At 45.2% G+C, this 26,189-nt stretch overlaps 3 protein-coding genes across 3 annotated transcripts; all 3 read right to left on the bottom strand.

The window, feature by feature from the left end:
- Nucleotides 1-496: 496 nt before the first annotated feature.
- On the bottom strand, nt 497-3,618 carry LOC127768621 (probable flavin-containing monooxygenase 1). Its single transcript, XM_052294239.1, has 5 exons — nt 3,115-3,618; nt 2,660-2,900; nt 1,550-1,728; nt 1,035-1,387; nt 497-948 (listed from the first exon to the last, which is right to left on the bottom strand). Exons 1-5 carry the CDS (start codon nt 3,616-3,618, stop codon nt 609-611), a joined length of 1,617 nt encoding a protein of 538 aa, XP_052150199.1. The 3' UTR covers nt 497-608.
- A 10,046-nt stretch (nt 3,619-13,664) lies between these two features.
- On the bottom strand, nt 13,665-18,180 carry LOC127765049 (uncharacterized). Its single transcript, XM_052289847.1, has 5 exons — nt 18,052-18,180; nt 15,781-16,466; nt 15,123-15,500; nt 14,819-14,910; nt 13,665-14,626 (listed from the first exon to the last, which is right to left on the bottom strand). Exons 2-5 carry the CDS (start codon nt 16,426-16,428, stop codon nt 14,023-14,025), a joined length of 1,722 nt encoding a protein of 573 aa, XP_052145807.1. The 5' UTR covers nt 16,429-16,466; nt 18,052-18,180; the 3' UTR covers nt 13,665-14,022.
- A 2,123-nt stretch (nt 18,181-20,303) lies between these two features.
- Nucleotides 20,304-25,717, bottom strand: LOC127765866 (ABC transporter B family member 19-like). Its single transcript, XM_052290831.1, has 9 exons — nt 25,201-25,717; nt 25,053-25,107; nt 24,788-24,963; nt 24,539-24,703; nt 24,151-24,446; nt 23,716-24,032; nt 23,396-23,619; nt 21,413-23,305; nt 20,304-20,931 (listed from the first exon to the last, which is right to left on the bottom strand). Exons 1-9 carry the CDS (start codon nt 25,603-25,605, stop codon nt 20,584-20,586), a joined length of 3,879 nt encoding a protein of 1,292 aa, XP_052146791.1. The 5' UTR covers nt 25,606-25,717; the 3' UTR covers nt 20,304-20,583.
- Nucleotides 25,718-26,189: the final 472 nt, after the last annotated feature.

Here is a 26,189-nt window from a genome sequence, read left to right as displayed (position 1 = left end):
TTCTTGGCTGTTGGTTGCCATTTGCATTTGATTAAAAACCAATCATACTCCCAGATCATTCATAAATATTGAACAAACTAATAAATTTATCCTTGAATTTAACCAATGTAAGAAATATAAAACAGAACAGTATATGGCTGATCCATGAAATTCACACGTACAGAAGCGATCGAAACAGGCGGATACGATTTCAGACAATAAATGAATTTTATTGAATTTCATCATCAGACGAAAAAGAATGATTACAAATTTAGAGGTTTGGAAAAACCACCTTTGATCATGCACACATCGATCGTACAGATCGTACATACGGACCTAACTTACATGGTCCCGTTCTTGGATATGATTTGATTCCTCTCCCGGTCGCGGCCGAGACCAGATCGTAGTTCGAGTCCTCACCAAATCAATTCCCCAGTTCACATGACACATGAACATGACCTAAGCTAGTCCTCCATTATTATTAACTAACAATTAATTAATCAGCCCTTAATAATCAATTAACTTAATTACTTTTATAAACAAATAACGAATCTTATTATATCATTTTATACGACTGAATTAACGGTATCTTGATTCGGTGTACGGGAAGGATGGACGGCCAGGATTGGCTACTCTTCCTTGTAGTCCTGGTTGTTGTAGGGGGCGAAGAGCTCGGCGAGGAAGTTGGACTTGCGGTGGACGCGGGAGCCGAGGTCGGCGCACATGGCGTCGCTGTCGTGGATGCTGTAGGTGGAGATGCAGTGGCGGCGGTAGAACCGCGTCGTCCGCCGCATCGCCTCCGTCTCGCCGTCGACGTGCCTCACCATCTCCTCCACCGCCGGCAGCGCGAACCTCCCCCCCAGCAGCCCCGCCAGCCACCTGCACCTCAGCTCCGACGTGTGCAGGTTCGACACGCTCTCCACGTACCCCACGAACGCCATGTTCGGTATCAGCGGATGTATCGTCCCCCTACACACAAAAAAAAAAAAAACTCATCCATTAGCTAATTGTGCGTGTGCGTCTGCCGTGTAATTGGTTGGTTAACGTGTGGGTACCGGTAGAGGGGCATCATGGAGGATTTGTTGACGACGAGGCCGCGGAAGGGCTCGGGGAGGACGGAGCGGAGCTTGTCCTTGCCCTCGAAGCCGGTGGCGAGGAAGACGAGGTCGGCGTCGACGTGGGTGCCGTCGTCGAGGACGACGCCGTTCTCGGAGAAGCACCAGCCGCCGGCGGAGCGCCGGAAGCGGATCAGGTCGCGGTCGGCCATGTCGAAGAAGCCGTCGGGCAGGATGGCCATCTGGCAGCTCGCGTAGTCCTCCACGAACGGGTGATCCGGCCTCAACCCGTACCTGCTCAGTGGAAGCTTCCATGACAGGTACGACTCGATGAACTTGGACACCCCAGCCTTCTGCTCTCCCAAAAAAAAAACATGGTAAATTATGATGCTGACAAGCTAGCTAGCTACTACAAACAAAATAATATTGTCAAAGTCTTGAGCATGCACATTCTGAACTTAATTTCTGATAAGATGTTCACGTGAAATGAGTAGATCGAGTGAGTATGTACATACCAATGGGGTCATGAGGCGGCAGAGGAGTGATCTGAAGATGCCCTGGTTGGGCCTCTCGTAGAAGAGCTGGGAGAAGCGAGTGGAGTAGAAGAGGAAGAAGGGCAAACCCCAGATTGAGTAGGATGGCACCACCCAATGCAGGGTCCTCACCAGCATCGTGCACGGCTGCCCTCCCTCACCTGCAACCAAACCAATCAATCAGAACTGAACAAGCTTGAAATTAAAGGATTAATAATTCTTCAGAATTAATGACAGATAGTTTTTGTTGCTGCATGATCAACTTGGAATTAATTACTAACTTGATGGCCAAACAAAAGGAATTAATATACTAAGCTAGCACTTTGATATGGTCAAGTACACAGTCAAAATGTTGGAGTGATCATCTCTGCGCAGTTTCAGAGTAGAAAAAATAGATTGACAAGTGGAACGCGTAGCTAGCATATAAAACACTTCAGCTTGAAAAGTCAGAGCATATATGCGTATGTGTTGTGTTTAGCGTACTTTGAACCTGTATAGAGCAAGAGGAGGCTTGGCTACATGTGGCATAAAAAGAAATAAAATTCTAGATGGAGTGTACGACGGATCAAGACAAGAGTGACCTTTTCTGAAACAGGGTGTCAGAGCTAACTAAGATTGGGTCTTCTGAATTTCGTTAGGACAGGTTGCTGTCACGGCGTTACATGCATGTCACCAAATTGGGTATGCAAATTAATACTACTACTATACCATGCAAGTGTACAATATTAATTCCGTCCCAAGTTCATCAAATGATTGGACGTTTCCACGATATAAATATGTAGTTCCTTTGGAGTTAGTTATGTGTGAACTTGGCATGCATGAATCTTCTTTTTCTATGATTTACTTGTTAATCTCCGCGTTCATGCATGCATGATAGCTCATCTGACTGCGCCTAGCTAGTTATACATGCATGTTAATTTCCTAGATACTCAATACATACATAGTCATTTATTAAGAACAAAAATGGTTTTGTCTTTGTGAGAATTTGCACCTAATCTACAACGGTAAATACATAGAACATCCATGCATATTGATCGAGCTTTTTACTGAGACGAATATTCAACGATCGATGGTGAGTAAATTATTTTTTACCTTGGTTGGCCTCGGCGCATTCAAGGGCTAGATCAATAGCACTCTTCTTGTAGCCAACGACGACGACCTTCTTGCCTCTCATGAGCTCGACGGTCTCCTGCTCGTTGAGCTTGCAGTAGTCCAGCGAATGCATCACCTTCCCCTTGAACACCTCCGGCCCCTTCCCCGGCGGGAACACCGGCATCCTCGCCACGTCGCCGTACTTCCCCGTGCACATCACCACGAACTCGAACTTGTACAACTGCATCATATCGACCCAATCCATCGATCACCATGACCGGAAATCAAGCTCTAGGTGTGTGAGAATTAACATGGTATGTTTACCTAGACGTTTTTTCGCGAACGTGCAAAAAGATTATTGCACGTCAATATATTAGAGTAATAGAGTTACGTTTTTGTTACACAACACAATCGGCCAGACCGACCTATGGTAGGGGAGGAGTATGTTAATTTACCTGGACGTCGTCGGAGTCGGGGTCGTCGGTGGAGGAGACGGCGAGCTCCCACATGGGCTTGCCCTGGAGGGGCTCGCCGGAGCCGCTCCAGAGCTCGGTGAATCCGGCGGAGGGGCCGCCGAGGAACTTGACGCCGACGACCTTGGAGCGGAGCGCGATGTAGCGCCAGAGGCCGAACCTGTCGGCGTAGTCCTCGAGGTAGTCGACGATCTCGACGTGGGTGGGGAACGAGGGGTCGTCGCGGTTGGGCCACGCCATGTCGGAGAACTCGTAGTCCGGCCGCGGCGTCTGCAGCCGCGTCGACCGGTACGCGCAGTGCTTCCACACCCCGCCGATGTGCGGCGTCGCCTCGAACACCACCGGGTCGTGCGCCGCCAGCTGCTTCGCCGCCGCCAGCCCGCTGATCCCGCCGCCGATGATCGCCACCCTCCCCACCGCCGGCACCTCCTCCCTCGTGCGCCTCGCGCCCCCCTCCTTCTGCTGCTGCTGCTGCGCCGCCGCCATGGCAAGTGTTTCTACGTGCTCTGAGCTAGAGCTAGCTAGCAATGGCGATCGATCGGAGCAGCTGAGAGCTAGAGGATGAGTAGTTGAGTTTTAGGGTGGGGGATGAAGAATGATGTGTGGGTGGGAGGGAGAAGAAGGTTAGGGAGTGTATTTATAGGGAGAAGAGGCGAGGGTTTAAGCATGTTGGCTGAGGCTGGCTAAGCAGCTTCCCCTACGTGACACAGAAAATGTTGGGAAATATTACGAGGGAAAAAATAAACCATATAAATTAGAGGTCATGCATATGCCACTGACAACTGGGGCCCATGCATGCGTTTGACCTTTTGCAGCATATACCATTGGCTGATTGGCTCGTCTTTGCTGCATGGCCAGAGCTCTCTCTTCAAACCATGTCTTTTCGTGCAAGTAAAATCCTTTTTTTTACGCCACTAGAAATAGTTACTGTGAATTCATCTTTTTTTTTAAAAAAAATCATATTTATTACATCCTTTGAGCACATGTCCATAAGTAGCTATCAAGAAAATCGGTCAAATATTCCCAATAACATGAAAAGAGAAACTACCTAGATCCAGATAGCTTATGATAAAGAGATTAGGCATGAGGCTTTGTTAGTTATTTGAGAAAAGAAAATATCATGGGAGTTGTTTTGTTGTCCTTATGGTATGAATACCAGGAAAATACTATTCCCTTTTTTAATGTATAGTACCAATAACTTTTGAACATACATTTATTTAATCATTCGTCTTTAATTTTTACAAATATAAAGAATATAATTCATGTTTAAAGTCCTTTTAAAAATAAAAAAAGACACAACAAAATAAATGATACTCCATCTGTTTCTAAATATTTGACGCTGTTGACTTTTTTAAATATATTTGACCATTCATCTTATTAAAAAAATCAAGTAATTATTAATTCTTTTCATATCATTTGATTCATTGTTAAATATACTTTTATGTATACATATAGTTTTACATATTTCACAATTTTTTTAATAAGACGGACGGTCAAACATGTGCTAAAAAGTCAACAGTATCAAACATTTAGAAACGGAGGGAATACTTAGGTAATTGTTAAACATGTATAAAAATCGATGCCATCATATATTAAAAACAAAGGAAATATGAATTAATATCGGAAGGTAATATATGTTTGCTCTTTGATTAAAAACATGAAAAAAAAATAAAATAATCATGTTACTCCTTCCATTCAAAATTATATAGCTTACAAATTAAATAGGAAAAGGCAAAAGTCCATAATTTCGCTCATTAAATAGGAAGCTACTTCTAATTCATTAATTGTTGGTTAGTTTCAGACTAATTAATCCATGCTTGGGAGAGTGCATCAGCTATAAAAGTCCTTATTATATGATAAATTTTAAAGCCTCAGACTCCTTGTACTCCCTCCAGGTTTGATAAATTATCATCGTTTTGAATAAAGGTGTGGTCTTAAAAATAACTTTTACCACTACTTTTTATTATAATATAAATAAAAATATCAACAAACATATGATTTTTGGTGAAGTACTTTTTAATATGTACATATGGTCTGTACATTTTTAAGATAAAATTTTAGAAATTACTTTTACTAACCAAATTTAAAAAAATTAAAGTTTGATCTCACCATTATCCAAAATGACATGTATTACTAACTCTATGTTATAACGAAGAAAAAGTGTTAGTGAGGAACAATCGATCTGTAATCTTGTTGACACATATTTAGCTAGGATTAATCTGGCAAGCGTGAAAAAGGCCCGCGATTGCTGGATCTTTCAACAAATTCCGAAAAGTAAAATATAGCTGATCGATCAAGAGAACAGTTACGATACGCATACGTTCGACACAGTAAAAATTACTCGTATCGCTTTCGTTATTTCATTCGGTCGGTCGGTCGATCTGGATCGCCCGGGGCTTGGTCGTCAAAGATTTTTACTGGTTTTCCTCTCGGCATGTACAGATTCGAGACACGGGAACGACGACCTTGTCTCGTTCAAGGGGAGAACTCTCCATTATTCGATCTGTTGATCATCTCGATCGGAGAATTATTGAACGTCTCGTCTCCAAGCCGAGAGAGAGAGAGAGAGAGAGAGCAAGAGATCGATCGGTAGCTTTGGACCGGAAGAAACCGAAAGGGACCCATGCATATATGCAATGTGCTTGGGCAAATTTGGTTGCATGCCTATGGCTATATCTTCCCTGTCACCCTCCTGCAAGTGAAACGGACAGCTTTCTATGTCTTTTGTCCTTTTGGCTGCCATGGACAAGTTGTCTACTAGCACGTCCTATTTTAAGTGTGCGGTGGATTTTCGTGCCCAATATTTAATCACTTATCTTATTTAAAAATTTTATGAAAAAAATTAAATAAATTAGTCACATATAAATTACTATTTATGTTTTATCATCTTATATAACAATAAAACTACTAATTATTTTTTTAAATAAGATGGACGGTTAAACGTTGAGTCAGTTGCGATCTTAATTTGCGAGGCAGTATTACCAGCAGTAGCAGCTATGGAAGCCTAACGCTGACTATTCTTTCCCTGTCACCGCAGTATGGAAGCAACAAACTGAACAGAGCAGCGGCAAGCCTGCAGCTTTTCTTGCAAGGTTTTGATTTGATCACAAGTGCTTTCAATCTGTTCTGCATTTTATTTTTCCATTGGATGCCTACATTTTTTTACAAGGGAAAGTCGTTAGAACAAATTTTATACTCCCTCCGTTTAACAATGTAAGACTTTTTAGCATTATCCATATTCATTTTGATGTTAATGAATCTAGACACACACACACACACACATATATATATATATATATATATATATATATATATATATATATATATATATATATATATATATATATGTATAGATTCAATAACATCTATATGAATATGGGTAATGTTAAACGGAGGAAGTAGTTAATATGTTTGTCAACTTGGCGTGGCACATATTTGCTAACTAGGACACAAAACCCATGAAACAAAAAGTAGTGAGAAAAATACTAAATGTCAAACATCCAAATAGTGACAGTGTCGTATGGACTGGTCATTTACTAAATGTTATATGTCAAACATGCAAAAAAATTATGCCTACTTTACTACAGCCTCAAGAGTTAGAAGCTTTTGGCCCTAAGTGCATTCTCATATTTTTAAATAATTTCTCTATCTAATTAAGCTAAAAGTATCATCTAACAAATTACCACTTTTAAAGATAACTTTTAGCTGTGACACGTTTTTCAATGTCTATCAGCAAATTAAATAAATTTTGAGTGTCCAGTAGCAAAATTTGCTAGATAGATAATGTATAGTGCTAGTATATATATTTGTTAATTATCTTCTTCCTACACAATAAAAAGATTGCTAGATACCCTATATATATTTAGTTTAAAAAAACTCTCATTCTCTCTATATATATATCAGTGTTGTTTAGAACATTTTGGACTTCTCTCTCAGCAAAAAAATGTATTTCCAGCAATTCACACTTTTCCAGACCATGAAAGCTACGTCTTCTGCATGCAACACAAATGCATATAGAGTTCCATTGTTTACCGAACAAAAAAGATTCTGATGATTAACTATATATAGGATATAAATTACTTCCTCCATTTTGAAATGTTTGACGCCATTAACTTTTTAGCACATGTTTGACCGTTTGTCTTATTCAAAAAATTTAAGTAATTATTAATCATTTTTCTATCATTTGATTCATTGTTAAATATATTTTTATGTAGGCATATAATTTTACATATTTTATAAAAGTTTTTGAATAAGACAAACGGTCAAACATGTGCTAAAAAGTCAATGGCATCAAACATTTCGAAACGGAGGGAGTATAAAACAGTACCAGCTCAATTTTTCTTTTTGCGAATACTTAATTAATTTGTTAATAATTAATTAGACCACTGTATCGAACTGGAGTAGTACACAATGTGTATGTGTGTGCACTATGAACTCAAGAAACCAAGACTAGGTAGCTGCTTGGAAGAAGGCTGACCTTGAACATGCACTCGCCGTACCAAAAACCAAGAATAATTAGGTTGATCATCAGCATCAACAAACATAGCAAGTGTATTTTTCATCTGAACTTCCTCTGAAGACCCAGATTATAATGGATATTAGCTTTGACCTCTGTGTGGACCGTATACATCGCATTAATAACTAAGTAGCTAGATCTCTTAACTAGAAAAAAAATACTAAGCACATCTCTTAATTAGATCGATGCATTATAACAAAGTATATATGATCGATTATTCTGCGCCACATGGCGCAGATTAACCAACATCCTCCACATGGATCTGATTCCATTGGTCTAGTTGTTCAATAATATTTAGCAATATATTAATTAATTGAGTGTATTTGGTACTGATGATTGTACAGGTACCACAAATTTAGCTAGCTATCCATCCTGCATACGCAAGCTAGCTAGCTCTTGATTATTCCTTACATTTACCACGAAGTTTGATCTAATTTTCTTGGCACTTTCTCATATGGAGATGAATTGCATATTAAATAATATACATATAAAATGTGGATAAACATATTTATATGTACGTACGTGTGCTAGTGAAAATGGTAAAATTTGATCAGTTTAATTTCGACATGTGCTAGGAGTCCTAAACGGGAAAAGTAAGGAACTGCAAAGTAATTAGGCTGAGTATATGGATGCATGGCACATTATATCGATCAGCACGTAGAGTTGCAAATGTAAGATTGAAAATAATTGATGCACTCAGAAATGTCGGAGAAAATGGTCAGCTGCTTTTACTACTCTACTGTACTAGTAATGCTTTTGACTTTTGCGACATGATATATTAGCATGTGAACGTAGTTTAGTTACTGGTCCATTTTTGGAATGTGAAAATAAACTAAAGAAACATGCATGCACACGTATGGTTTTATTGACTATATGTCTATATATATAGCTAACTTTCTTTTATTCCCAAAGACACAAATTAACAAACGTTGCAATAGAACTTGATAGAAAATAATAAATTAACTATATATTACCTGCATTTATTCAAAGGAGTTCTAGACAAATTAGCAATGACGACCTGATTGAAACTCATTTTGACCTTGAGTTTTCAACAACAAATAAAGTAATTAAGTGCTATGATAGAAATATAAAATCAAGCATATATATATATATATATATATATATATATATATATATATATATATATATATATATATATATATATATATATATATATATATATATATATATATATATATATATATATAAACAAATTTACTATATAGGACACTCATATGGGGCACCATGGTATGAAATACACAAATTCGCCCAATTTTTTCAAAATTTTCAAATTGTGAGTATATACCTAGTTATAAGTATTCAATTCATACCAATACCTAGCAACAAAACAACTAAAATTTAACTTTATTTCACAATCCAATATTACATACCTAACTAATTATATGTTTGGATGTTATATACCTAGAATCAAATTCTAATAAAAACATGTTTAAATTCAGTTTGAACTTGTTATGAACTAGTTAGTAAAGTAGTTAATGTTAATACCTAAACATTTGAAAAAATTTCAAACTCATTTGAATTGAGTATATACTCAATTTGAATCATAGAGCCCGGACACCATGGAGCACCAAACAAATTTAATATATATATATATATATATATATATATATATATATATATATATATATATATATATATGCTGATACCCATGCGCGGCCGGATGATCGATCTAGAGGTAGCTAGCTAGACGATTCACTACCATTATACTACCTTCCATATTTTAATGTATAACGCCGTTGACTTTTTTACAACGTTTGACCATTCGTCTTATTCAAAAAATTTATGTAATTATCATTCATTTTATTGTGCATTGATTCATCATCATGTTCTTTAAGCATGATATATATATTTTTATATTTGCACAAAATTTTTAAATAAAACGAATGGTTAAATGTTGGCTAAAAAGTCAATGGCGTCATACATTAAAATACGGATGGAGTATTTGGCTGTGATAATACTCGCGGTATGTAAACATAACAAAATAATTAAGTGGAGTATTTGAGCAAGGATGCACGCACTAGTTAATGCTATAGAAATTGCCACTAAGTTTGTGGCAAATTTCGCTTACATTTCTTGTACGTATGAGACATAACAAATCAAAGAAAAAATAATGCTCAGTGTGTGCATATATACTCTTCAGTCATCACTCGTCAAGATTCAAGGGAGAATGGGAGATAGCTAGCCAGCTCATGATTTTTCAACTTGGGACATTTGAATATTAATACGAATTAACGAATGTGGTAGAAAACTTTGAATTGTTGGAGACCAACTACTTGACCGTATAACTGAAGGGAACGCGAAGACAGATAATTAAGTAAAAGTACTTTCAGCTGACTAATATGCTTGTTCATATTTTCCCGTCCTTTCCTAGTATTTCTTCTTCATTTGTCTGAAGACCATATGCATGTATACTATATATACCATATATACGTACTCTAATATTGCAATTAATTAATTTCTCTCCAATGATTTAACGTATTAATTAACTATACACAAGCAGATCAAGCATACTGCTCCAATATCCAATTAGATTCTGCAGAAAGAGATCGAACTAGACAGTAATATGTAGAAGTTTGCAAGTAGCAGCTAATAGCTAGCTTAAAAGACCTTCCATGGCAGTGATAAAATAATTAATTAGGTGTTCCCTTTCTGTCAAGAGACTAATACTGAAAACAGCTAGCTAGATTGCTCTTGCAAGCGCACAAGGTTTTGAGCCTTTGAGGTGGTCAAGCTGTATCAGCAGCGTTAGGATGGCTTGACCAAGACGATGACAATATTATTTAATTTGGGTGCTAATTAAGTCCAGTGTCCGTTCATTGCCTTGTGGGGCTTGTGGCTAGAGATCATAGCTAGGTCTTCCGAAACTAATTAATTCTAAATTAATGATTGCTTTTGGTGGTTAATATATACTAATTAACATACACTTGCATAGTTTGGGATGAAATATTATACTCCATGATTGTTGCATACTACATGATGGAAGTGGTATGTATGCACGGTTAGCCATGTGCTTGACTTGTGGACCGGCCGGTATGAAATGTAGGATCGACTTAATCTGGGACTTTACTAAACCAGCAGACCAGTAGACGTAACCAGACCAGACCATGTCAATAACTACATGATCAAACGACTCAGACGAGTATGGAGCATATATGCACGATACATACGTATCAATGCATGTGTAGTCAATTTAGTCATACACGGTGAGAGGTCGATGATCATACTACATGCTCAACACTAAAAAAAAAATAACCCTCTCCATTTCAAGTTATAAGAAGTTTTAACTTTGGTCAAAGTCAAATTGTTTAAAGTTTGACTAAGTTTATAGACAAATATTAATATAGTAATTTTATACCAAATTAGTTTTATTAAATTAATAATTAAATATATTTTTATAATAAATTTATCTTAGTCGAAAATATTATTTTTTTCTATAAACTTGGTCAAATTTAAAGCAGTTTGAATTTGGCCAAAGTCAAAACATATTATAACCTAAAACGAAAAACGGAAGGAGTACTGATTATGAATGGTATATAAGCGATATATATAGGACCAGGATTAATATCGTAATACGAGAGTGTCTGTCTAGATTTCAGGTGCCTAAAATTTTCAGTCACTACTTTTCGTATTCTTCGGATGATAAACTATTCTCATCACTTCCATATTACTTAATTAGTATTAATTACCAGTGCCCAATAATCGTACAATATTATTTTATATATATATATATATATAAAATAAAATGAAGTAAACCTATAACACATAAAGATTTACAAAATTAAATGAGAAAGACTCCAACATAGAAAAAAAATAAAGAAAAACCATACATAACATCAAACTGCAGTAAAAAACAAAATCGTTTGTTGCACATCACTGCAAATTTAGGCAGAGTGTGCAATATCTTTAGAGGAATAATTAACTATTTTCCACTCTTACAAGTGACAATTAAAAATTTATCACTAAGCCCGTATGCCATAGACATACGAGGGCCCACATGTCATAGATTACGGGTGGCAAATTATTAATTACCACATCTTAAAAATGACAAAAAATTAAATACCCCCTTCTTTTAAATGACTAAAAATTTCTTTTGAGGTGACTGAAATCTAGCAATTCTCTCTGACAGCTACCAGTACATGCATGTACGTATTCAAAGTATATACTTCCTCCGTCCTAAAATATAAGCATTTTTAGCATAGTGTCAAGTTAAACATTTTAAACTTTGGCTGTTAATAGAAAAAATAAAAAAGATCAATCATGTAAAATTGATGTTATTGGATTTATTATTAAACAAACTATCATAATATGTAACTCTTTTTATTTAAAACGACATCTTACTTTTATAGATATTGTTGGTCAAAGTAGCATCTCAAGGACCGTGTCGAGATAAAAAATGCTTAAATTTTAAGACAGAGGGAGTATAGATTAATATATATTACCCATATGTACACATAGTATATGTACGTATATATATATTAGTGTAGTAACTGAACAGTAACATATACGCCCCTCACCGGGAAATTGACACCCCTAATCATATGCACGATAAATACAGCTAGTACGTGGCCTGGCCAAATTAAGGTAGTATAGAAAATGGAAAACTTGACGTTTGGCATATATGGCCGGTGTTCAACGGCCGCGCGCGGCAGAATGCATCCAGCAGCTGACCCGGGCGCGCGGGCCCTGACGTACGCATGCCATGCATCTCTCTGTGGCGGATCCAGAAATAAAAAGTTCGGAGACTCAACATACTGAGACACTGATATAAACATATAATCTCAGTGTTAAACTATGCTAAAATGCTACTATAAGACCTTTAGCATCTCCTATCTTATCAACTATGATGAAAAAATTGAAGGGGGCTTAGGGGGTATCCACGTTGGATCCGCCCCTGTCTGTGCTTGTATACTGCGGTCGACCACTAGCTCTGATCTGGCGAGCGTACGTACGTACGGCGCATGCATATGCAGCACCGCACCGACAAGTGAAGTCCGGAATCGCGCTAGCTGTGCCTGCATGAAAACGCGCATGCACCGTATCGGTGGCGCATGCGCGCGCGCGGCTGTCTAATATCTCTCGTACAGTAATCCGCCGATCGATCGATCGAGCTAGCTAGCTGTCCATCTTCCTGGCCGGTGCGTGCATGGGTCTTCGCGAGCGCGCCGCCCGCAGATCGATCGATCGGTGAATTGAACAAGTCGTCAACATGGTACGGTACACCGTCGAGTCTGTCCAAGTTTAATTGGCCCCATCCTTCCTATGTGTCACGATATTGTTGCATATAGGAGATTCAGGCACGCGGTTGGCCATGTGACCGTATCCTCCTTTTTTTTTCCGCTTTTGTTACTGCACGTGCACGCACACCGGCCAGCTGGGCCAGGCCCTTGTCTCTCCGAGCCCCGCCTTTCGGGCTGAATTCTAAGCCAAAGTGGACCAGGCCGTACCTGGCCTCCATGCTGATGGGCCGGCCTCTCCAGCTCGGAGGCCCATATTTGTTCTGCCGTCGCCGCGTCGTGCGGCCCGGGTCTCGATCGCTTTCGTGCGTGCATTCCTCGGCGAGATACACGCGCAGCGGCCACTGGCTTAGCTTTCACAGCTCGAAAGCAGCTTCCCCCCCGGAGCTTTCCAGCTGCACACACATCAGGATGTCACTGCTGCATCCATCCGATCCGAGCCCACCATCTCTGTGCCTTGCAAGCTCACGCGGTGGTCCGTCCAGCCGAAAGCTTCATCGACAAAAAAGGTCTGGATGTCACGCAGGACCAAAGAACAGCCTCCACCTAATTACCTCTGTTAAGTTTCTGCACTCTTGCTAAACTGTCGTTATGTTATACTGTTATTGACCATGAGCACGGATACTCCTCTCAAATATGTCACCCGTTCTGACAAACTTGCATACAACATAATACGGATCAAGTGACGCTGACAGCAAAAGGGAGGCTGATATGTTCTGCAAACCCAGCATGACTTGATACCAACACACACAGTTTATCCATTTTGATGCAAGGTGAAAATTGCAAAGCTTTCAGATTTGTACTTCGTATTGAGCAAACATGAAGAGTATCGGAGATTTGCCAACACGCAACAGCAACATGACCACTGCCCAAAATGAATAAATTAATGCATAACTTAAAATGGACACACACACACACAGCGGCTATTTACACCTCAATCACTCCCTACGTCATCTTGTACAAGTGGAATAAATAACTTAGATGATCGATTCCTTCACTCTCCTTGGCATCAGGATCGATCATATTGTGTGTTGCAGTTCTGTTACAGCAGAGTACTCCCTTCAGCTGGTTCCAAGCCAAAAAATAAACACAACCAGCCCTGAGCCCCTGTGACAGCATCTACCTGGCTTCAAGTGCTGATGCCGCAGTCTCGACAGTCCCAAGTAAGCAGGTGTACACCTTCTGCTTCAGCTGCTCAATGGTTTCAACCAAAGCATCTTGAGATTTATCAACCTCACTATGCAACTGGTCGAGCCAGTTACTCGTCTCCTTCAGTTGCGACAACCGAACCGCGATTTGCCCGTCTCCGCCCTTGGAGTGCCCTCTTACTCGTTCTCTGGTGTTCTTGTTTTGGCCCTCGAACTTGAATCCAGCTTCAAGAGCATCTTCCAAGAAACTGAGAAACCATGACTGTGATTCTTTCTTTAGAATAATCCATGATCTGGAGATCTCCTTGAAACCATCCTCTCTGGCCCAGTCAATCTTTTCACTTGTGTAAGCATCGTCAGAGTTCTTTGCCGTACTACCTGCAACAGCTTTGTTCTGAGATGCAGAGGCTTTCCTTGATGGCTTTTCCTTCTCTGGCCGAGATTCTTTGACAGGCTCTGATGAGTAATCTTTCCAAAAAACACTTTGCTGAATGATAAGCCGGTTTAGCTGAAAAAACTTGGTAATTGCAGCATGTGGATCCTCCTCAGCGGACTTTCTGATCTCAGCGAATATTCTGAAAAACAGACACAGACATTAGTTCTTACGTTCAGTAGCAAGAGTACAGTATATAGTTTCAAGTAAAAGGTGTTTGACACTTTGGAAAGGATTTGCACAAAAAGGGAACAGGGGGACACCAACTACACCAGCTGGAATAGCTGTAAAAGAAACACCTGAGCTAACAGGAATTCAGCATAGAACTACTTACCCAAGGCCTTTAAGAAGTGAGGCCGCTGCAGTAGCCTCCCTTTGAGCCTCAGCTGCTACTACAAGAGCAATAGTCTTCCTCCTTGCAACAACCTATTCACACAAAAGAAATGTATGCAGCATGGATTAGAACTTCGTGAAGCCTCTTTTCGTATTTACATGGAATGGTTCAAATAATAGTTTGCAGTTCATGGCTTCATGCATGCCCATGTAATACAGTCATGTAGACGGTATATAATCAAGTCATGATTTATGCTCGATTTTTTAAACGAAGATGGCCTAAAAAATATAATGGGTTAATATACCTTTACTGACTTGATTAGACTTGTTGGAAGAGAGTCCCAGGAGACAGTTTCAGTAACTCTTCGTTTAACAGTCGGCGTAGAAGTAACTGTACCGGAAGTACCATTAGGCTTTGCTGCCAAATTGAGCTTTGGTGGTGAAGTCATTGCAGGCGGTGGTGGTGTTGGTGTTGGTGTTGGTGGTGAAGTCTTATAAAGCTTTGGTGGTGAGTTTTTTTCAGATGCAGACTCCTTTTTGCTGTCCTTTGACATTTGCTTCTTCACTACAGCTGAGCCATTCTGACTGGGTGAAGAAGCGCTAGTCTTGCGTGTGTCCTTGTTAATTTCTTGTTTTGCAGAAACTATCTTAGCAGGACTGCGAGATGGAGTATTTGGCCGTTCCTGCAATATTAGCAGCAAATGAAATCAGTAACCATCCTAGAGATGCTTTTGTGCTTCCTATCTTTGTTCATTTTAGAATAAAAGAACTCGAATATAGCAGATGTCATTCAAATACCATTAGTACAATTTTGCTCATCTCAAAGACCCATAGTAAATGGAATGATTCATCACTATGGAAATGCACGGGGATTGTCAAAGACAATATATAGTAAAGGCCATGTTTTGGCTGATAGTAGCATCTTAGTTCAAATGTAAATTAAACCTACGCACTTAAACGTACCTGAGGTTTTGATTCTTGTTTGAATTTTGTCGGAGCTGACTTCTGATTTGCAGAACATATGCTACTTCCTCCATTACTTTTGTCACTATCTATGCTGGAGTTTAGATTGGTAATTTTGCTATTGTTGCTAGATATCCCAAGCATGTAACGTGAAGCTACAACTGCCTTCTGCTCTTTGATGACTACCTTCCTCTGAGAGTTCTCCTTTTCACTTTCAGACAGTTCAGCTGACTTTGTAGCCTTCCGTTGATGAGCCAATGCTTCTGAAATCCCAGTGGGAGTTGACATCTGCATCAAATCCTTTGGATTTCCAATGCAAGGGTTCCTTCCTGGAACAGGTCGAACCCCAACAAGAACTGGGACAGGGATACTAGATTGGACCTTTTCAACATATATGAACTGTCCAAGTTGAAGTTTGTTTGATAAGATGAGTTCATTATCCTCCTTCGATAAAGAAACATACGTTGAGTGCGACGAGTCTGAAACTTTTATAAAGAAACCATGGTCTGGCCAAAGTTCTGAACCAGTGATTGCAGGAACTATGCTTATAACTTGGAGAAGAATGGACCGATATTCTCCACATACTTTCACATCAGAATTTATATTTTTTAGTACTTTTAACAGTACCCCTGGAGTAAGAGATGCCATATCTTCAAGCCAGCTTATTCTTCTTCTTCTTCTTTTTTCTGAAAAAAGGTACCGAATAATAAATCACATATGTTAAAAAAGGGAAAAAAAAACATGTAATACTGCTTAACAACACAGTTTGACCACTCACAAAGCATCAGAACTACGAAAGGAAACCATACAGATATTTATTGTTTTGAAAAAAGTTAGCGAATAATAAATCACATATGTTAAAAGAGGCCGAGAAACATGTAATCTACTGCTTCACAACACAGTTTGACCACTCTAAAGGAAAAAGGAAAAGAAACAAAATAGTCTTTGACAAAGCATCAGAACCACGAAAGGACACCGTACAGAGATATACTCTAGACCAGAATTCTAGAGTCCCAAGACAAGAACATTTGCAATCTAGATTTCGCCACATGTCTGAAGAAGAACGCAACAAGACAAACACCAAAAGGACACGTAGAACCCAAATCACAAGGAGGCCTGAAGCAAAGTTTGTTCTTTTTGGTGATGTACTCCATATTCAATTAGAAATCCCACACATGTCCTTCCGAACAGTCGCCTGCAACAGCAGCATATCCAACTAGAGAAGTCCAATCACATATCTTCCAATGCACATCACAGAGAGACCTTAACTGAACAAGCGAAAGCATTAGAAGAAAAGAAATTGACTTTATGAATGTTTCTTAGCTTTCCAGCAAAGCTTTGTAGGGCCCATCAACTAAAAACGCAACTAATAATTCTTATGAAGCTCTTCATGGCCAGGTACGTGGACACCTAAAAGGCCAAAAGCTACCAACTTTCCCATTTCCCATGCCTCAATTCCTTAGGGAGAGGCTGTGAGAAATGTACTGCCTAATTCATGGAAGAAGACACCATCCTATATGGGTTTCTTCATTTCTTGACTTAATGGCTACTAGGAAAGGAGAGACCTAACAAGCCAAGAAACGGCAATTCTTGGGAGGGATGAGCATTTTGGTCAGAATACAACTCCTAAATCTACAACGCCCAACATTTGTAGAGGGGCTCTTAAACCAACTTCTGTTAGTTATTTGGCACAGAAACGATATTTAATGTCTCATACAGTCACTTGCACGAAAATTTCCATGAGAAAAAAATTCTCCAGCAAAATTGTCCTTGTCGGAGGTCTTTGGTCTCCAAACTAAGTGAAGGCGTTGATTGACATAGTACCTTGAGGTTACCAAGAAGGAAAGCAATCCTAGTACGCGAAACAAGAAACCGAAAAAAAAGCAAAGGACTAAGTTACACCTCCTTGTTGAGGAAAGAATTTCTTAACCGAAGGATTATCCCAGAAAAGAAAAATTACGAAAGCAAGACGCAAGAGAACTTAAAATAATCTATCCACAGCCTTCTCTAAGAACTTCCATTTACCCAATCCGCGTGGTTTTCCGCCCTTTGGTCCGAGAACAAGAACCAGGGCGCACCAACAGAACCATCAAGAAACAGCCTAATAATCCCTCAATTGAACAAGAACACTTCTTTCTCGGCCACAGGAGGAGAAACCCGGCATCAAATTCGTGCAGCGAAAATCGATACAGGGAGGCAGCTGTTTTGGCTGCGGCATTCCATCGAACAGGTGGTGGGGTGGGGAGGGGAGGAGGGAGACGATTAGTATACCTTTCGGCCGCGCGGAGTCGGATGCTCGGAGCAGAGGAGAGGTCGAGAGGAGACGAGAGGAGGACGGAGTCGGCAAGCGGCGGTTGTGCTCTCCCGAGGAGGAATAAAAAGGGGGCGACGAGGTAGTAGACGACACGAGGCGACCAACTGCCCGTATAACTGTCTCTGACACCTCGGGTCAGATCCCCCGGCTCTCCGCGTGGCGGCCGCACGTTGCTGCTACCTCGCACTGACGCGCGGGCCCGACTTTGTGCTGGTCACTCACACGTGGACCCCACGGACCTCGGGCCCACATGTCAGTGGGGACAACGTGTGGGGTGGGAGGGAGGTCCCGATCCCCGGGGCGAGCTCGGAACCAAACGCAGAACCGGTGCGGCGTCCGCGTCGCAGCCGATGGGCGGTCAGCCCGCCACCGCGCGCGCCACGCCAATGCCATCCCTCGCCGCGGCCGGCGGCAGAGGCAGCCAGTTATTAGGCCATACCGCCGGGCGCGTCAAGGCTCGCATGCGTCCACGGCCGCTTCGCCTTCGCGCCCGCGCGTGCCCACTTCCACCGTCTTCCGCGAGGTCGCGTGCACGCGCGCGCGCATATCCGATTGCGTTTGCGTGTGCCCCCCCCCCCCCTCCCCCCCCCCAAGCGCGCGCGGGGCTGCGCGGTCGACAGGTTGACCCGGGCTCGGCTCGGGTTGGGTTGGTTGGTGGGTGGCTGCGACGACGCGAGTTCATCCGCGCATGTTCGCGGCGCGCCTTCTTCTACCGATCGTTTCGCTTTGTTTTAGTGGAGGCCACGGGGGGTTTTCATGGCGATCGACGTGACGGGAAAAGATTTTTCAGTGCAAAAGCTCGTGCCGGACAGCTGCTTGAATTTTGCAACGAGATTAAGGGAGTAATCACGCCAGAACCCAGTAGTAGTAGTAGTAGTAGTAGTAGTAGTACCGAACTGCCGATAATTGGGTATACAAACAAATATCTGTTCTACTACCGAAATAGTAACTACCGTCTAACAGTTGTTGGCTTGGTACTTAGGCCGTTAGGCGTAGGGAGCATTTGGTAGATAATAAATGGAGATGGTACTGTATACTATATATTTGTCCATCATGCCGTAGCAGGTTAGGATAAGTGTTTAACGGCATCACTCCATTAACGGCTTCACCAAGAATTATGAGCTGTAGGTGCTTATATTCAGCCTAAAGCTGAAGAAATTGGACCCTGCAATAAGGGGCAATTGGCTTCACCAAGAATTATGGGCTGTACTTATATTCAGGCTAAAGCTGAAGAAATTGGACCCTGGCACCCTGCAATAAGGGGCAATTATTTTCACGGATAAAGGAGGATCTAAACCTCTGACCTCACAAAATTGAGAGGCCCAGAGGGGTTGAATCAGCAATCGTGCTGTGACGAAATGTCAGCCTCTAGAGAAAACGACACTTTATTCCCTACTCTCATTTCTGCAGCGGACGAACAGGTTGCTTGTTTAAGGGTTAAACCGTTTTGTTACAGCATTAGTCAGCTTGGAGATAATATCACATATATATTGTATAATCTACAGATTTATATATGCTATTAAAGACAGTTGGTACTCCATATATTTCTAGTTAAAATGGATTGCATCAGACAATTAATTAATGCAATAATCTCCCTTGGACCTCAACAAGTACTACTAGCAGCATGAACCCCACTTCAAATGAAATATCATAATCTCTGTTCAAGACAAAGACATTTTTATCGTGCTTATGCAAGATGTTTGTTGAATTGGCTAATGCAATCTGCTTTTGGTTCCTCATAATGCTAAGCACTACCGTGAAATTTTTTTTAAAAAATACTGTGAGTGTGAGCAAACCACCCAATTATTGGAACAGCTCCACCATCCAGTCATCCACAACCCAGGTTGCTCAACAAATCCATCTCAAGGTGATGGCATGACCAAATCAATTCGCTTAACTAATGCCATCAAAACAGCAGCTCGCAGGTCTTATCAGAGAGGATCTCTCATCTTACTTCGCTGCAATCTCTCCCCCTCATAATATTTTCTCCCCATTTTGCCGCATCATTGTCAGGTATCGAGAGTTCATATATGGTCAACATGGACATTCCATCTAATTCGTATACTTCTGCATATTTTTATTAATGTCGTGGTCTTGGTAACATCACCGGAAAAATTATATATTGACACACATATAGTGGAACAATCATCACTTAATCAGCATATCCCAAGCAACCTAATTAAGAAATCATTCCAAAAAAATACGGCATAATATCCGTCATTTATATATTGACACATATAGTGGAACAATCATCACTTAATCAGCATATCCCAAGTCACTAATTAAAACCAAAAAAATATGTCACAGTATCCAAATTACTTAGCACACTGCAAACATTGGGGCTTCGCTGTTTTGACACTTCGAGTGGATGATAAATGGGCCCATATGTATCTATGAAATATAGGTCTAGTATCATTATAATAAAGATTAATATTTGCAGTGTCATAATTGCAAATCCCCCCGCAACGAGATAACCTTTTTTTTTTTTTTTACTTGAACGCTTGTGCCTCCGTCTCCGCCTTCACCATGGCAGCGTAGAGGCCGTCGCCGTGGCCGGCGAGGAGGGCGTCGTGGCCGCCGAACTCGACGACCCTGCCGGCGCTGACGACGGCGATGCGGTCGGCGTCGCGCACGGTGGAGAGGCGGTGCGCCACGGTGATCGCCGTGGCGCGCCGCGAGGCCCTCCTCAGGGCCTCCTGCACGTGCCGCTCGGACTCCAGGTCCAGCGCGCTGCTCGCCTCGTCCAGCAGCAGTATCCTCGCCTGCTTCACGATCGCCCGCGCGATCGCGATCCTCTGCTTCTGCCCACCTGACAACTGCACCCCACTCTCCCCAACCTAAGCAAAACAAAGAAATTTCAGTTCAACAATTCAACTGAAATTCACCCAATAATCATTTCAAAATGGTAGTTTAGAGTAAATTTTACAAACCACACGTATTATGGTCCAAATTACACAAAACTTCATAGATTTTGGCATATGGCATAGAACTTCACGTATCATGATTAAGTTTCATAAAACCACACTATTTAATTCTACAATCACATATCAATTTTATAAGGATTCTATCCATCATATAAATATTACACCTGCATTTTAAAATTTTGATATAGGATTGTATCAGAAATGGTTAACGGTGTGGTTTTATCAAATATTAGTACCATAGTATTTAGGGTTATGTGTCACGTGTCAAAATATTTACGGTTTTATATAACTTGGATAATTTATTTTTTTTACGTAACTTGGATGTTTTATGGAATGTACTCTATAATTTATGAAGATATTTGAATGCTTAGATTTGAAATTTTTAGTAGTTAACCTGGGTTTCGTAGCCTTGGGGGAGGGCGGAGATGAACTTGTGGATGTTGGCCTCCTTGGCGGCCTCCTCGATTTCGGCCCACGAGGCCTTTGGGTTGCCGAACCCGATGTTGTCTCGGATGGACCCGCTGAAGAGGGCCGGCTCCTGGCCCACCATGGCGCACTCGCCGCGGAGCCACTTGAGGTCAAGCTCCCGCGCGTCCACGCCGCCGACCACCACCTTCCCGTCGCCCGGGTCGTAGAACCGCTGCACCAGCCACACCACCGTCGACTTCCCGCTCCCGCTCGCGCCGACCACCGCCACCGTCGTGCCGGCCTTCACCCGCAGCGAGAAGCCGCTCAGCACCGTCACCTCCGGCCGCGACGGGTACGCGAACGTCACCTTCCGGAGCTCCACGTCGATGGGCTTCCCGTCCTTGATCGTGATCCTTCGCTTGGTGGAGTCTCCGGTGATCGCCGGACGTCGCTTGAGGATGGTTAGTATGCCGGCGATGGCCGCCGGGGCGCCGGAGGTGTCAGGGGCGAGGCCGGCGAGCTGGCCGACGGAGAAGGAGCTGAGGACGAGGATGAGGAAGATCTTGGACACGTCGCCGAAGGTGGACACGCCATTGTTGATGAAGTGGGCGCCGGCGCAGAGCGTCGCCGTGTAGGCGCCGTACATGGCGCCCTGGGAGAGCCCGAGGATGACGCCCATGAGCTGCGATCTCCGGCTGGCCTTGGCCGCCGGCCCGTCCAGCGCGCGGTTGAACGTGCCGACGACGCTGCCCTGGGCGCAGAGCGCCGCGACGGTGCGCACGTTCGACACGGCGCCGGCGGCGATGCCGCTGGCGCGGGCGTACGCGCCGTCGTCGGACCTGGCGCCCACGTTGATGAGCAGGTTGAGGTAGCTGGCGCCGAGCGTCAGCGGCGTGCACGCCGTGGCCACCAGCGTGAGCCGCCAGTCCAGCCCGAAGCAAATGCCGAGCCCCACGCCGGCCGAGCCGACGGCCATGAGCAGCACGGCGTAGCGGTCGCCGAACATGGAGCGGAACGCGACGGCGTCCCGCGCGAGCCGCGTCACCAGGACGCCCATCGCGTTGTCCTCCTCATCGAACCACGCGGGCTCCTGCCGCATGATGGCGCGGAAGAGGCGGTCCCGGACGCGCATGGTGAGCCGGGCGCCCGCCCAGCCGCACAGCCCCTGCTGCCCCGTCATGGTCAGGATGCAGGCCACGCCGAGGCCGACCACCGCCATGGCCAGGTACTCCACCTGCCGCTTCATCCTCGCCGTGTCGGCGTCGAAGTACACCTCCACCGCCTGGCCCAGCAGCAGCGGGAACACCGAGAACACCGCACCGGCGTGTATGCCCATCAAGAACCCCAAAATCAGCAATGGACCTTCCCGCCGCTGCAGCCTCCATATCTCGGAGACCCTCACCTTGGCGTCCTGCGAATCCTTCTTCTCCTCCTCTTCTCGAATCGTCTGGAAGCCGTACCTCGACTTGGACACCGACACGTCGTACCCCGACTCGTCGGTGAAGCTGGTGTACGCCGCTGCAGCGCCGGCGAGGTCTGGCCTGGCGCCGCCGCTGTCGGAGGCGAGGCTGACCAGCGCGGAGTAGGGCCCGCGGCGGGCCATGAGGTCGGCGTGGCGGCCGGACTCGACGACGGCGCCGCGGTCGAGCACCGCGATGGTGTCGGCGTTGCGGACGGTGGCGAGGCGGTGCGCGATGACGACGACGGTGCGGCCGGCGGCGAGGCGGTCGATGGACTGCTGCACCACGGCCTCCGACTCGGTGTCCAGCGCGCTGGTTGGCTCGTCCAGCAGCAGGATACGCGGGTCGCGGATGATGGCGCGCGCCAGCGCGATCCGCTGCTTCTGTCCCCCCGACAGCTGGGCCCCACGGTCCCCAACCTAATTAACACACATATTATATTATCTATGATTAATTAACAGATAATCCGTGAGATTAATGGTTGATTAGTTTGTGTGTGTCAGTGTGACCTGAGTGTCGTAGCCGTCGGGGAGGGCGAGGACGAAGGTGTGGACGTTGGCCATGGCGCACGCCGAGATGGCGTCGTGGCGCGTGGCGTTCTCCTTCCCCATCATGACGTTCTCGATGATGGAGGTGGAGAAGAGGACGGGCTCCTGCCCGACGAGCCCGATCTGCGACCGGAGCCACCGGAGGTTCAGCGACGCGAGGTCATGGCCGTCCAACGTGATCGACCCTGCACACCCCACGGACGCAAAAGCTTCGTCATCGATCACCGACGATCTCGCCATGGTCGTGCTCTGGGTGCGCGTCAATGGCCATTCCCTCTCACCTCGAGTCGGGTCGTAGAAGCGCTCGATGAGCGCGAACATGGTGGACTTGCCGCCGCCGCTGACGCCGACGAGCGCCAGCGTCTTGGCGGCGGGGATGACCAGGTTGAGGTTGTACAGCACCATGGCGTCCGGCCGCGACGGGTACGCGAACTCCACGTCCTTGAACTCCATCAGCCCCTTCACCGCCGGCAGCGCCCGCCCGCCGGCGCCGTACGCGTCGATCTCCGGCACCCGGTCGATGACCTCGAACACCCGCCCCGCCGCCACCGTGCCCTGCGCGAACTGCGCCATGTACGACAGCGTCAGCGCCAAGCCCCTGCACACACACACAACCATTCCGAGATCAGAGATCACCACCACACCAACCACGAAACTCCGGCGACCGGCGCCATTGACGACAACAAGAAGCGGTGCGAGGAGGTTGATGTGCGTGCCTTCCTCCGACCATGACGCCGAAGAAGCAGGCGATGGCGTCGCCGCCCTTGATCTCGCCGTTGGCGACGAGCCTGGAGCCGTACCAGAGCGCCAGCGCCCACTGGGAGTAGGTCACCAGGTAGATCACCCCCATGCCGGCGCCCTTGGCGAACCCCATCTTGACGCCGATCGGCGCCCATTTGTCCAGCCACTCGGCGTACTCGCCGGCGAGCCGCTCCTCCATGACGAACGACATCACCGTCCTGATCGAGCTGATCGCCTGCTGCGCCACGTCGCCGGCACGCTGGTACGATGCCTACCAAATTCCATCAAATTGGTTTCAAACTTTCAATTCATCAAATTTGGTTTCAGTACAAGAGCGAGAGAGTGAGTGGCCGGCTGCTAAACCTCTTCCTTGGCGGTGAGGCCGCCATAGATGGCCTTGTAGGCCATGCCGCACGCCATCATGGCAGGCGTGACGGCGAAGACGGCGAGAGCGATCCTCCACGATTTGGCGAAGCCGACCACGTAGCCGAAGACGAAGGTGAAGACGTGGTGCACGAATCCTGGCATCTTTACAAAATGTGCACAAGATTTTAGTCATGTGTCAGCTTTGAACATATGTGTTTGGGGGTAAATTTTGTGTGTGCGCTCTACCTTCTCTCCCATGACTTCTTGGATTTGGGCGACATCGCCGGAGATGCTGTGCATCACCTCGCCGGTGCTCACCTCCGTGTCGAAGAATCCGATCTCCTGCCTCAGCACCGCCTTCAGGTACTCTCGCCGCATCCGCAGCGCCGACCTCTCGCCGATGATCCTCCAGCAGGTGATCTCTGATCGCACATAATTAGAAACTCATAATTCGATTCAAGAGATTCCCAGGAATTGAACTTTTTCATGATTAATTTGCAAAAATGCTCACCAAGATAGGCTCCTACGACGACAACTGCAGCAAGGAACGCCATGTACACACTAATCTGGCATCGAACAAGAAACGAAGATGAGAAGATCGGATTTGAATCGAAGCTGAGAAATCGAAGAAATGATCATGGCGATGCACGCGGCGAGACCTGCTTGACGTCCTTCATCATCTGCGTCTTGTCGACGTTGACGATCTTGTTGACGAAGTTACCGAACAGGTAGGAGTACCATGGCAGCGAGCCGCCGTTGATCATGGCGCCGACGCACCCGAGCACGAGGAGGACGATGTCCATGGCCGTCGAGTACTTGAAAAGCCCCGCGACGCCGACGGGCTTCCCGACCCTCACGTCGATCTCGTCGTCGTCATCGTCGTAGTCGCCGACGGCGTCCTCGTACCGGCTCTGGCCGCTGAAGGACGCGACGCTGATGTCGTAGCCGAAGCTGGGCGGGTCACGCCGCGCCGCGGAGACGTAGAGCTGGTCGTGGTTGTCGCGCGAGAAGGAGACCTCGCGGGAGGCGGCGGCGGCGGCGTTGGTGTCGCTGTACCTCACCATGGCTCGTCCTCCTCCGCCGGCGTCATGGCCGGGCGCGGAGTAGACGGCGGAGTCGGCGACGACGACGCTGTCGTCGTTGCTGGCGAAGGAGGTGTTCGGCACCACGACGATGGCGCGGCTCGCGTCGGTCACCACGCTCTGCAGCTCCAGCCGCCTGCCGCCACCGCCGCCGGCGGCGGCGGCGACGGGCCTGTGCGCCGACGAGGAGACGTCGCGGTAGCGCGGGCGGGCGGACCGCCTCGACACGTAGTACTCCCTCGCCGTCCGCCGGAACAGCGCGGGGCCACGGCGGCCGGCGCTCCCCATCCTGGCGGGCGCCCAGGGCCCGACGGCGGCGCCGAGGCCGTGGGGCTGCGCCCACGACGTGTCCGGCTGCCAGGACACTGAGCTCTGCCACGACATGTCGTCGACGACCACATCCCGGCGCCGCGGGCCGCCGCGCGGGGAGGGGGGGAGCCCGGCGGCGAAGGAGGTGGAGCTGTCCGGGACAGAGTAGGGGCTACCTCGCCGGCGGTGGCGGCCGCCGCCTTGCGGGCCGGAGTGGGAGAAGGAGAAGTCGTCCATGCACGCACGGTGGCGAGCAC

This window comes from Oryza glaberrima, chromosome 3 (genome assembly GCF_000147395.1).
Source record: "Oryza glaberrima chromosome 3, OglaRS2, whole genome shotgun sequence".
In the NCBI taxonomy this organism is placed as follows: domain Eukaryota; kingdom Viridiplantae; phylum Streptophyta; class Magnoliopsida; order Poales; family Poaceae; genus Oryza; species Oryza glaberrima.
This window is presented reverse-complemented; position numbering and strand designations above follow the sequence as displayed.